Here is a 13647-nt window from a genome sequence, read left to right as displayed (position 1 = left end):
AGACCGATGCGGCGGAGACGCACGCAGTTTGAGCAGCTGCTGCAGACTGGCGTGTCTGACTGACTTGTGCGTTTCCTGTGTTTTGGGATAAAGCGTGGAGTCTGCATCGTACGCCGTCATAAATGCAAGCTGCGGATGCAAGCTGGGGGTTTTAGGTGCTATCTTGCATGAAAAAAATGGTTGTAAATACGGGGGTTGTAAGTCGGGCAGTCATAAGTCGGGGGTCGCCTGTAAACGGTTAACCGATAAGCTTGGCTTTATTGGTTACCGTTAATGGTTACACACAGGCTCCCTCCTTTGCTGGCTCTGCGTAAGAGCCCACAGCGCAGGGCGGCAGCCAACTCCCTGGGAGCAAGGCTGGGAGCCACCCCCAGCATGTGACCACTGAGATTTTTCAGTGGTTATACAGTAACCCAATTAACCACTTGTTCACATCCCTAGGTGGGAACTGCAGCCTGTCTCACATTCGCATGTTCTGAGAGGGGTAAATCAGAAAACTGAACCGGGCTCACTACTGTAACTGTGGCCTGGATTGGAGCAGAACGACTCCAAGGTCCGGTATTAGAAGATACGAGTTGGCGCTGGTCCCTTCACTGCTTCCAGACATGCCTGCCCTAGGGGGAAGGAGGGAGCAGCCCAGCCATGAAGTGTAAATACCCAGGATTGCCCCATCTTGCTACTCCTGCCGGAGGGGGTTAAGGAAAACCGCCTGTTTTGGTTTCTTGTTGCTGAAAAGGAAGCAAGATCTACCCACGTGTCCCTTGTCTGTTTGGAACTGTGAAATTGCCACTTTTCATAGCTGTACATCGTAGAGCTCTGAAAAACAAAGTGATGGGAGGGGGTGAGAGCTGCTGCTGCTCCCTAAGGAAATGGGCTGAGAAAACCATCAGGGAACCAAAACCACTAAAGAAATACAGTTAGCTTTCACCCCAAGCTGTAAGAGGCCCTTATTTCCCCCTCAGCCTGCTGTCCTGTAGAGATTAGCTCTCGGCTCACTGGGCTTGACTGGCAGCCGGAAAAGCCGGTCCCGCATTGAACACAACAGGAGGCCAGCTGAGTCAGCCTTTGTACCTGTCAGGAAATCATTCATAAAACTGACACACGGGCCAGGACACAGCAGCACTCCACTCGCCAACCCCCCAGCAAGGCTGCTGCCGCGAGAAATGTGGAAAGTGCTGCCTGTTTCTCAAAACTCTGTTTGCCTCCCCGGTTCTGTGTTGGCCTCCAGCATGCCTTCCCCCTGCTATGCGGACACCACGGAAGAAGCTCTCAGGAACAAGTGCGGGACCAGAGGCAGTGCATCCAAAGCCCGCTTCCCCGTCACGCTTGGACCAAGACCTGCGAGGGGCTGTGGAGATGAAGGGGACGAGACGTGCTGTGCAGCAACGACAGTTGTCTCATTAGATTTCGTGTGGTGTTCACTGGAGGCAGGGTCTCCTCCCAGCCTTGAAAATCCAATGTGGAGCGCTCCAGCTCCATTTTAATCTACCTCACTTGATGTTCCTTCGTGCCACAGAAACACTTTGAGTCCCAGCATCCCCGGCTCCTTTCAGGCCAACTACCAGAGTTTATTTCCAAAGAGGCACTGCCGGGTCAGTCATGTGCAAGAAGCAGGCACGATGAAAGGGGGTATTACAGAGCTAGCCAGACCTTTGGTAGCACATGAAGGTCATTTCACATTCAAGGCATTGTGGATGCTGTAGCACCGCTCGAATGCTGCCTCTCAGACACACCCTCCGGGATTGTCAAGCTGCACAGCAGGGAGCCCTTGGCTGGAAGATGAGACCTTGGTGCTCTCCAGGCCAGGAAAACTTAATGGGAGAGCAAGTTAAATTGTTCTGAATCTGCAGCTGATCCTGGCACCTCTCAGGGCATTATCATCTCCCACACCTCCCCACAACTCCCATGTAAGAGTGACATCCTAGGGACAGGGCTGGGAGAAACAATAGGAACAAAAAGCAGAAGATGTAAGGCAGAAAAAGCCCCTCTTCTTGATACAACGACCCTCTGGCTTTTCTATATGAGACAGGGTGGAGTAAAAAAAAAATGGAAAAGGCATATGTAATTGGACTGATTTTATTTCAAAGGGTTTCATTTCCAGTTTTCAGTCATCATGTGACAAAGCAGGAAGACCTTATGAACGGAGTCACATGTCTATTGTGATGGAGAACACACAAATATTATCCAGGAGTCAACCTGGGACATTTCAAGTATGATTCCCCCATCTTACTCTCTCCAAACACAAGATGGGGTTCTCATGTGTCACTCGGCCCTAGTTACAAAAGGTGTAACAGACTTTTTCAAAAGCGGCAAGGAGTCCTGTGGTACCTTATAGACTAACCGAAGTGTTGGAGCAGAAGCTTTCGTGGGCAAAGACCCACTTCATCAGATGCATGTAGTGGAAATTTCCAGAGGCAGGTATAAATATGCGGGCCAGAATCAGGCTAGAGATGACGAGGTGGATCCAATCAGGGAGCATGAGGCCCACTTCTAGTAGCTGATCTGGAGGTGTGAATGCCAAGAGAGGAGAAGCTGCTTTTTTAGTTAGCAAGCCATTCACAGTCTTTGTTTAATCCTGAGCTGATTGTGTCAAATTTTAAATTAATGGAGATTACTTATCTCCTAGAACTGGAAGGGACTTTGAGTCACTGAGTTGAGTCCAGTCCCCTGCCTTCACAGCAGGACCAAGTACCATCCCTGACAATTTTTTGCCCCAAATGGCCTCCACAAGGACTGAACTCACAACCCTGGGTTTAGCAGGCCAATGCTCAAACCACTGAGCTATCCCTCCCCCCAAACTTGAAGATGAACTATAGCTCAGCAGTTTCTCTTTGAAGTCTGGTCGTTGAAGTTTTTTTGCTGCAGGATGGCTTCCCTTTAGATCTGCAATTGTGTGTCCAGGGAGATTGAAGATTCACACCTCCAGATCAGATACCAGAAGTGGGCCTCATCCTCCCTGATTGGATCCACCTCATCATCTCTAGCCTGATTCTGGCCTGCATATTTATACCTCTCTCTGGAAATTTCCACTACATGCATCTGACGAAGTGGGACTTTGCCCACGAAAGCTTATGCACCTACATTTCGGTTAGTCTATAAGGTGCCACAGGACTCCTCGCCACTTTTGCAGATTCAGACTAACACAGTTACCCCTCTGATACACAGACTTTTTTGTATCAGATTAAAATGAGCATGTACTATTGGCACTCAGACGGCGATCAGTTCAGGGTTTTATAATTTTACTGTGTGGCTGTGTCTACACTGGGCCACTTATTCCGGAAAAGCAGGTGCTTTTCCGGAATAACTTGCCAGCTGTCTACACTGGCCACTTGCTTTTCCGGAAAAGCAATGATGATCTACTGTAAAATTGTCAGTGTTTTTCCGGAAAAACTATGCTGCGCCCGTTCGAGCAAAAGTCCTTTTTTGGAAAAACTGTTCCGGAAAAGGGCCAGTGTAGACAGCACAGTAGTCTCTTCCGCAAAAAAGCCCCCATTGCGAAAATGACGATCGGGGCTTTTTTCCGAAAAGCGCATCTACATTGGCCACGGGCGCTTTTCCGGAAAAAGTGCTTTTCCGGAAAAGCATCCTGCCAATGTAGATGCGCTTTTTCCGGAAATACTTATAACGGAAAACTGTTCCGTTTTAAGCATTTCCGGAAAAGGGTGCCAGTGTAGACGTAGCCTGTGTGTTTATGGGGTGGGAAGAGAAGTGACTTCAGAAAGGAAGGTTTCATGTTTGGTCATTCACTGAATCTGGCCAGGAAGGAGATTCTTCTTGTTTGGCCCCAAATTATTTTAGATATTGGCTGCATGCTAGCTAAAGTCCCCACACATCACAGTGTATTGGTTCTTCCTATCACATGTGTTGTGGCTGGAGCTGTACACGAAGACCTCACTTCTTCAGGAATGCTTAGTGCTGGAAAGAGAAATCTTTGCAACAGCTGTGCTTAAAGTGTACTCAGGGTCAGAAAAGGTGCTAAATGACAACCCTGAAGAAGGAAATCTAGTTACCCCCAAAATAGGCCTAAGTGAAGGTAGTGGTAGGTAGTACCACCCTCTGCTTGGCCATAGAGGTGACTCAGTATTTCCAAATGAAGCATTCCCCCTTCCATTAAACTAACAAGACTGACAAAGACAATGGTAGTTCTTTAACCATAGACACCTCTTTACTAGGAAGCAGGAAACTTCTAGATTTCTTAGGAGCTCATCATTAGAATTGTATGTTTGTTCAGAAAAGGGGAGTTGTCTAATTAGCAGAGTGATTTTTATTTTAAAAGAAGATAAGTGTTCTCTGATCTGTACCATTTAATAATCATTTCCATAACAAGGAGCAAGTACATTATCAATCCGGTTCTAAACTATTTAGATGATGGCATAGAGAGTATGCTTATTAAGTTTGGTACGGGGTCAAAATTCAAAATGATCTGGACAATCTGGAGAAAGGGTCTGAGCAAAATAAGATGAAGTTCAATAAAGACAAATGCAAAGTGCTCCACTTAGGAAGGAACAATGGGAAGTGACTGTCTAGGAAGGATACTGCAGAAAAGGATCTAGGGGTCATAGTGGACCACAAGCTAAATATGAGTCAACAGCGCGACACTGTTGCAAAAAAACCAAACATGATTCTGTGCTGCTTTTAACAGGAGTGTTGTGAGCAAGACACGAGAAGTCATTCTTCCAGTCTGCTCTGCATTGATTAGGCCTCAAATGGAGTATTGTGTCCAGTTCTGGGCACCTCATTTCAAGAAAGATGTGGAGAAATTGGAGAAGGTCCAGAAAAGAGCAACAAAAATGATTAAAGGTCTAAAAAACATGAGCTACGAGGGAAGGCTAAAGGAACTGGGTTTGTTTTGTTTGGAAAAGAGAACACTGAGAGGGGACATGATTGCCGTTTTCAGATATCTAAAAGGATATCACAGGGAGGAGGGTGGAAAATTGTTCTCCTTGGCCTCTGATGATAGGACAAGAAGCAAATTGCAACAAGGGAAGTTTAGGCTGGACATTAGGAAAAACTTCCTACCTGTCAGGGTGCTTAAACACAGGAATAAATTGCCTAGGGGTCACTGAAGATATTTAAGAGCAGGTAAGACAGACATCTATCAGGGATGGTCTAGACAGTGCTTAGTCCTGCTGTGAGGGCAGGGGACTGGACTCGATGACCTCTTGAGGTTCCTTCCAGTTCTATGATTCTATAAACACAAGCACGAGCTTTGATGTGAAGCACGTAACTAATTCATCTAGTTAGGATTTTTTTAAGCTCTTCACTCACAAGTTTGTTCTAGTCTTTTTATCCAAGCCCAAAACAAAAGGGAGCAGGACATGAACATGGATTCCTAGCCTGCATACCACTATAAATATGTATCTATATAGCTCTGACAATAGTTTCTGATTATTAGGGTTACTATAGAAAAGCAATACAAGTGCTCTCGTGGTTGTTGCTACTAAACATTGTGAACGTTTTAGACTTTGAAGGACCAAAATAGAACAAGTGTAAAGACTGGTTCCGTTCTGGGATCAGAACTACGTGACAATGTTGTTTATTAACTTGTGCAATCTTCATCTAATATGTTACAGATGATCAGAGTTCAGATTAGACACGTGCTGGCCCACAAGAAGAAATTGTCCCACTGTGGGATAAATGCAGTCCCGTGGGGTTTCAGCTGAAATATTCCAGACTGGTTTTGATTCGTTCCATCTCATGCAGAAAACTGTAGAACTGCGGCAATGTTAACTCTGAGAAAAATGAGGGAAAAATCCCCTTTTTAACACAAAGCTCTTCATATCCATATCAAGAAGCAATTTTCATCCACACCTGGGCAGGACTGTATTAGGGATTCTAAATCTTAACATGCTTTTCTATGCAATATCTGTTCAGTGTAGAGCAGTGATGGGCAATAGTTTTTAAAAGGGGGCCACTTCAAAAATTTCTGAAGTGGCCCCAGGCTGCCCCGGAAGGGGCGGGACCAGTTTTTGTGCTCTTCTCCCCCCCCCCTCCACAGATTGGCCTGGGGTGGGGGAACACTTGGAAGTCTTCCTCGTCCCTCCCCCGCCCCCTAGAGAGAATTGCCAGCTGTTTTAAAACAGCTGGAGGTTCCCTCTAGGCTCCCAGTGGAAGGAGACCCTGGGTCTGGGGGTAGGGGAGCGCATGAATTCTCACCACTGCAATAGCGCACAGCAGCTAAGGAGACATGCTGGCTGTTTTAAGCCAGCACTTCTCTCTAGGTACTGTGTGTCCCTGGCAGGGCGGGGATAGGACACGAGAAACTTTGCATGCTTCCTGTCCCCAGGCCCTGATTGGCGTGGGGGCAGGAAGCACGCAAAGCTCCCCCTCCCTGACAGGTGCAGAAGCTAGAGATAACTGCTGGCTGTTCTCTCTAGCCGCCGTGTGCTCTTTTGGTGGCTGGGGGCGTGGAGACTTCATGCACTCCCCTGACCCCACATCCTGATTGGCCTGGGGGGTGGAGGAGTGGCAGGGCGGCTGTGGGCTGGATCTACTAGCTTGGTGGATCTGGTTCATGGAGGGCCCTTTCCCACCACTGGTGTAGAGGGATTCCAGGCAAAGATTTTCATGACAGATATTGGGTTTGCTCTCTTCCTGTAGTATGCTGTTCTCTCTCTAATGGTGACTGCTTCTAAAGGGGTCAGCTTGATAGTATTCAGTTTGATATGCATAGATCAGATGACCCTCCACAGGGTCTAAAGGATTTCCTACCAACGGGGATGGGCCGAGGCTGCAATAGTTGTGCGCATCTAGTCAGTACCACTGCAGAGCTGGGTCTGCTTCCAAAGTTCATTGAGACCCAATGAATACATGTGACTTTTCTAGAAATACTTAGCTTCCCAAATGCATTTCAAAGGCCTCATGAAAAACATTTGCACTCCCTTCATGAAGTGTTGCTTCTCTAGAGCTCCCCTCTAAAGTTAGTTAACTCACCTACATACACATGCTCCACTTGGCCTCCTTTTTTAACCATCAATTTCAGCTGGGAAGAAACCAGAGACATTGAATAGAAACATCCTCGCATCACATTTCACTTTTAGACAGCCCAGGCTACTGGGAAGCAACCACTTCTTCAACTGGTCTTCCAGGAAAAGCTACTACAGGAGTAGCTCCTCCACAGAGATGATCTTATCTTTAATGCAAGTAAATCAACCCAACCTCTCCCACACACTATCAAGACCTATCCTAGACTGCAAGTGCCTGTATTACGGATCACACCCACAGCTGGCCACAAGTCTCCGGAGAGAATTGAAGCAGTCAGAAAAAGCAGCAGCAGGGCCCCATTTTAGCTCATGTCTTCAAGAACTCAGAAGCAGAGCCAACTCCCAATGCCACACTATTGGGTGCCCTCAGCTGCCACAGGAGTCGGCACCAGCAGGTTCATCCCTTTACCTTGTCCTTTACCAAGTGATGAGCTACAATAAGTTCCCATACCTCTCATTTTGGGAGACCTACCTGTAAGAAGATACTTCCCACTTTCTCCAGTTCACTGCTCCCCGCAGTCACTGAGAGATGGAGAAAGAGATGGCAGATAAGTTGCCTGAGAGCTAAAGTAGCTTAGTCAAGTGAAATTATTTCAAGAACATCTACTGCTAAGAACTACTGGATTTTAGCTTTGTCATTATAGGGATACTGCAGCCTACTCATGTCACACACACATTACCTCCAAATTTCCACTCCATATCTATAAGCTGGTTAATCATCAGCGTCTGTCCAACAGCCAGGCGTGTCAGAGTGGGAGAATTCAGCTTCCACTGTGAGGGGGAAAAAATGGACACCTAACCAGCTGATGCAAAAATACTTCTTAGCATATTACCTGTAGCTCCAGCATCAAAGAGAGACTGGGCAGACCCCCAGCAAAAGCATAGAGCAGATATACATGCAGCATCAATCAAAAATGGAAATGCTGATGAATGAAATAGACCAGATATAATTTAAAAAACCCTTTGAGGCATTTTTGAAAATGTTGCCATGGGTCCAATTTAACATGTTAAAATCCTGGTGTTTGTTTATCTGCAGAACACTAAGGTTCAGTGCGAGCAAAGGCAGAAACAGAACCAAAGCCACACTTAATTGCCACAGTCAATAAAACTGCCTAAGGTGGTTATATGCTACATTGCATATGCCATGCCAAATCAGAAGTCTCGCATAAACAAAATGTTTCATACCAGTTGTCATGGCATCTTCAGCTTATGATTTTGAACTAGATATGAAATAAGAACCTGACTTCTTGACACCTTTGAATACGTGGCCAACGAGATCATTAAACCACTCCCTCCCAATTGAGATTTATTTTTAAGTTAAGAAGTAAAGGAATTCTATTAATACCTGCTCTGCAAAATAACTGGCTTTCTCTTCACTGAGTCCTGTAGGAGAAACCACAAATGATTAACAAACTAAGAACCAATTAATATTTAATATATTTAGTAAAATCAAACAACCTACCCAAAGCGATGAAATCAGCTCTGACTTGTTCAGATGACAGATTCTTCTTCAGGGCCCCTAGAATAAACAGTGCAAAGGAGGAGATCACTTCTCTGAAATGTAATATTACAGTGTGTTACGCTCAACACACACAGGGGAAGAAATGTTTTAATAGGATTCTTTTGTTCCCCAAATTGTGCTGTACAGCAACATAGTAGGAAATACTGTTGTCTCCTACTGTATCTTTGTAGAACCCAATGCCAGTCAGTCGGATAGAGGAGGCTACATTGTTGGTCTCCATGGTAATGGCAGCAGCAGCTTCATTTCGAAGTTACTGCTTTTTCCCCTATAGAAGCTTTTGCTTGTTAAAGGCTGGCAAGCTACTAATTTGACCTACCTGCTGTGTTTTGGATGGCGGGTGGGAACATGTGCCTATAACATTTTTTCCTGCTGTGCCTGCCTGCTTTATTCTTGGGGAGCATGCTGCACATTGAAGTTTACAAGGGCCATGTTCTCTGAAGCCAAGAGAAGGAGTCTGGTAAATTTTGACAGACTCCCTGCCCCACACTGCTTTGTATCCATATTGTACATAAACACTCAGTGAAGTTATCAGAGCAGATGGCAGGTATCGCTCATGGTATCTCAGCTCTGACAAAAATGATACAAGGATCTGAGGCTAAGACACATAAATAGCAACCAAGGGAGCTTCATGAATATTGTCTAGAACTGAAAAGCTTTAGGAAGGAGAAATTAGGGTTTCTGACTGTCAAAATCTTCAAGGTAGCTGTATAAAAGGAGGAAGGAATTTTTTCACTGCTTCTTCTGATAGCAGGACAAGGAAAAATGGCCTGAAGTTACAAAAAAAGAAAATGTAGGGCAAGCAAAATGTAAGAAGAAAATTTGCACTTAATGTGATGGGAACTACAGAAAAATCTAAGCCTGACAGATTATAAGAATAATGCGGGGGCGGGGAACTTTTTTGGGGTTGGGGGCCATTAACCCAAAGAGAAAGCAGTCAGGGGCCACACAAAAGTGAGAAGCAAAAAGAAACATCCTAAACCCTCAATGACATGGCCCCCGACTGAGAAGGAGAAAAACTTGCCCAACATTCCCCTCATACCAGAGTCTAAGGGTGCCCAGGCGAGTAGGTTTCGTGTGCTCCCCTTCGTAGGGGTGCCAGGAGGCTGGAATGCCAGTGCGGGCTCCCCAATGCTGGAAGCCCTGAACCTTGGGAGCTGGATTCAGGCAAGCCGGGGGCCACATCCGGCCCCCAGGCCTTACGTTTCCCACTCCTGGAATAATGGATCAACAGTATAAAGATCCCAGGGAGGAGGCTGAAGGACAGCCACGACAAATTGCTGAGAGTAAGCTGGCTATGATGGTAGCAGGATTGCTGTAGGGAGTAATTCTGTAAAATAAAGTGGTCAGACTCAATGACTTGGTTGGTCTTTTCTGGCTCCACTACATATGATTAACATGCACCTGTTTTGGCGAGCTGCCCGATAGCTAAGTGTTTCTCTAAAAGGAGGCTGCAAGGATAGAAGTCACCTTAAGGCACTTTAGAATCGCTCAGTCCTCTCTGTTTGATGGAGCTCATCCGCCTGCTGGGAAGTACAAAGTAGCACCGCAGGGATGGCAGCGGCTAGTGGAATATGTATACAGACATGACTTGAGAGAGACAATAGCCCAGGCCTGGACAAAATATGGCCCAAGGGCCAGATCTGGCCCTCCAAGCCTCTGGATCCAGCCCATGCATGCTGCGGGGAGCCCAGGCAGACTCCCTGCTTGCCTCACCCCACAGCTGTGGGGCACTTTTTCTTTAAAAACTGAGAGTCCAGAGGGAAGGGGGGGAAACGCTAGCAGCTGCTCCTGCCCCCAGAGCAATCCTATTGGCCAGTTTCTGGCCAGAAACTGGCCAATGGAAGCTGCCTGTTTTAATAACAGGCAACCACAAAGCACAAGGGACTCCAGAACACATGGCTGTAGCATGTGCAGGGGCGGGGAGGGCAGGGAGGTTGATTCAGGAACAGCCGCTGGCTGGTAAGTCTCCTGGCAGAGCCTACTTCTGGCACCCCAGCCCCACCCTTCCCCAACCCTCAGCCCCTCCACTCCACATACCCAAATCCTCTGTCCCTCTCCTGTATCCATATCCCCTCCCAAATCCAGCACCCCAGTCCCCTGCCCCAGATCACAGTCCCCTCCTGCCCTAGCTCACAACCCAAACCCCTGCACCCTCTCCTGTACCCCAATTCACTTCCTTAGGTCACAATCCAACCCCCGGCACCCCAGTCCAGTGCCCCAAGTCACAACTACCTCCTTCACTCAAACTCGCTCTGTTATCCCAAGCTCCCTTCTGCACCCAACCTTCATCTCTGACCCCGAACCACCTCCATTAATATTAAGGAAGGGTGCGGCCCTCGACCACTTTCCAAATTCTTGGAATGGCCCCCCCATCAAATATTATTGCCCTCCCTCCCCGCAATAGCCCAAAGAACTGAACAGGGATACTTCAACAGAGAGAGGGATTTTTTAAATGTTTGAAAATTCCATTTTTAATTCTTAATTACAGCTTACTTAGCAATCAAAAGCTCTGTCCTACAAACTGATTGGCATGGTGAAATCAATGGTGCGTGCAGCCACAAACACAGCAGTTTAGTTGTCCTTTCAGGCATAGGGGAGTAAAAACATTCTCTGTCTCTCTTGCACACATCCCATTTCCAGGTTACTCACCATTAGGTATCACGAGGATACTTTTGACAATATTTTTCAGAGGACCCAGGCTGATTTCATTCATGGTGGCAAATTCAGAGAGCTGAGTCAGAAACCTTTCTACCTGCAGACAGTGAAGAACAGAAACAAAGCCTTACCTCTGTGCACTTCTCATCTGACCGTTGCAGTCAACCCTCTCTCCATATTGTGCTGCTGAGGCCTTACCTCCTTGGGCTCCGTTAAAAAGCGGAAGACTACATCGGTCAGTGCTGAGAATTGCTGTGAAAAAATAAGATAGTGTCACTAAGCCAGGGACTGGAAGGCTACATTTCTCACTTGCCTCTTCCAAGTTCTCTCCAGAGCCCTTAAGAGAGAGACATCCTCTGTTGTGTTAACATTCTTCTCTAATTAAGTGCCCTTCTACAGGCCTGATTTAATTTCACCACTATACAGTTTACCTCACATCACTTCACTTCCTTGGCCACCTCCCTCCAATGACAAGGCGGAAAAGACACTTCACTCTCTGATGTTTTAGAATACTCAGTCTTCAAGAATGTTTGCACAGCTAGTAACTGTCATTGCAAAGTACTTTGCATGGTGCTGAGCGGAGATTAGGGAGCTGGAGCACATGGTTTATGAGGAGAGGCTGAGGGATTTGGGCTTGTTTAGTCTGCAGAAGAATGAGGGGGGGGATCTGATAGCAGCCTTCAACTACCTGAAGGGGGATTCCAAAGAGGATGAAGAGAGGCTGTTCTCAGTAGCAGCAGATTATATATATATATATCTCAAGATATACCTATCTCATAGAGCTGGAAGGGACCTTGAGAGGTCATCGAGTCCAGTTCCCTACCTTTATGGCAGGACCAAGTACCATCCCTGATAGATTTGCCCCAGATCCCTAAATGGCCCCCTCAAGGATTGAGCTCACAAAGCTGAGTTTAGCAGGCCAATGCTCAAACCACCGAGCTATTCCTCCCCCAATGATAGAACTAGGAGCAATGGTCTCAAGTTGCAATGGGGGAGGTCTAGGTTGGATATTAGGAAAAACTATTTCACTAGGAGGGTGGTGAAGCACTGGGATGGGTTCCCTAGGGAGGGGATGGAATCTCCATTCCTAAATGATTCAAGTCCCAGCTTGACAAAGCCCTGGCTGGGATGATTGAGTTGGGGTTGGTCCTGCTTTGGGCGGTGGGGTGGACTCGATGACTCCCAAGGCCTCTTCCAACCCTAATCATGTCATAAGCTACCCATCCCGTTTAGCAAACAGAAACACAATGAGAGAAGGGACAGGCACCTATGCTAGTGTTTCCCCGACCTTACAGAGTATAGACTGCTGCTGCAGTAGCTAACATTCATAACCTCTCCATTATGTAAGCATGCTGTGAGCCAGAGGTGGGCAAGAGAGCATCTGTGGGCCGCAAGCCAATTGATCTGGACCACAGCCACCCTGCCACTCCCCTGCCCCCAGGCCCATCGAGACCTGGGGATGGGGGAAGCAAGCCCAAAGCCCTTCCCAGGGCACCTCCCCAACCAAGGGGAAACCGTGTCCCATGCAGCTGCTGTAGGACCACAGCCCCTGGGTCCCACTGGCCTGCCTGGGAGCAGAGAATATTCCCCAAGTCCTGCTGCCCCCCCACACCACCAAGCAGGGCGGGGGGGCAAAGACTGCAAGGGGGGCCCCTCCCCATTGGCTGAGGGAGCACGCGACGTCTCCTCCCGCCGCCGGGGGCACAGGGTGCGGGGGGGGGGTCAAAACAGTGGGCGGGTCCCTCTGGGCGCCCCTGGCAGGGCGGGGGTGGGGGGCAAGACTTCACTGCCCCCCCACAGGCCAGTCGGGAGGGGTGGGCGGAGCACTAGAAGCCCCGCCCCCCGCTGGGCCACAAATGCAGGCCCGGCCTGTCCCCGCGCGGATCCCAGGGCAGAGGCGCGCGCCGGGGGGGGGGGGGGGGGAGCCCGGGCCGGGCCCGCGCGGGCACATTCGGGGCGGAGGCCGCGGCCTCGCGGGGCGTCCCCCTCGGATCGCTCGCGCCCCGCCCCGCCCGAGCCGGCCCCGCACCTCGGCGCGCAGCTGGTTCAGGTTCTGCAGCATCGCGCCGCCTCCCGCCCGGCCGGCGTTAGCCCCGCCCCCTTCCGCCCGCGCCGGCCCGCCTCAGCGTTAACCCCGCCCCGCGCCCGGCCCGCCTCAGCGTTAACCCCGCCCCCTTCCTCCCCGCCCCCGGCCCAGGTCAGCGTTAGCCACGCCCCCTTCCGTCCGCGCCGGCCCGCCTCAGGGTTAACCCCGCCCCGCGCCCTGCCCGCCTCAGCGTTAACCCCGCCCCCTTCCTCCCCGCCCCCGGCCCAGGTCAGCGTTAGCCACGCCCCCTTCCGCCCCGCGCCGGCCCGCCTCAGCGTTAACCCCGCCCCGCGCCCGGCCCGCCTCAGCGTTAGCCACGCCCCCTTCCGCCCGCGCCGGCCCGCCTCAGCGTTAACCCCGCCCCGCGCCCGGCCCGCCTCAGCATTAGCCACGCCCCTTCC

At 49.1% G+C, this 13647-nt stretch overlaps 1 protein-coding gene across 1 annotated transcript; it reads right to left on the bottom strand.

Moving 5' to 3' along the window:
• Positions 1 to 5520: 5520 nt before the first annotated feature.
• COMMD7 (COMM domain containing 7) lies at positions 5521 to 13310 on the bottom strand. The gene is made up of 9 exons (XM_075900824.1): positions 13190 to 13310; positions 11359 to 11412; positions 11155 to 11257; positions 8446 to 8502; positions 8329 to 8366; positions 7664 to 7754; positions 7456 to 7505; positions 6934 to 6982; positions 5521 to 5732 (listed from the first exon to the last, which is right to left on the bottom strand). The coding sequence occupies exons 1-9, from the start codon at positions 13220 to 13222 to the stop codon at positions 5656 to 5658; spliced, it is 552 nt and encodes a 183-aa protein (XP_075756939.1). The 5' UTR covers positions 13223 to 13310; the 3' UTR covers positions 5521 to 5655.
• Between the last annotated feature and the right edge of the window lie 337 nt (positions 13311 to 13647).

The sequence above is a fragment of the Pelodiscus sinensis genome, chromosome 18 (assembly GCF_049634645.1).
Source record: "Pelodiscus sinensis isolate JC-2024 chromosome 18, ASM4963464v1, whole genome shotgun sequence".
In the NCBI taxonomy this organism is placed as follows: domain Eukaryota; kingdom Metazoa; phylum Chordata; order Testudines; family Trionychidae; genus Pelodiscus; species Pelodiscus sinensis.
The sequence above is the reverse complement of the archived record's forward strand: the minus strand, read 5'-3'. Positions and strand labels throughout refer to the sequence as shown.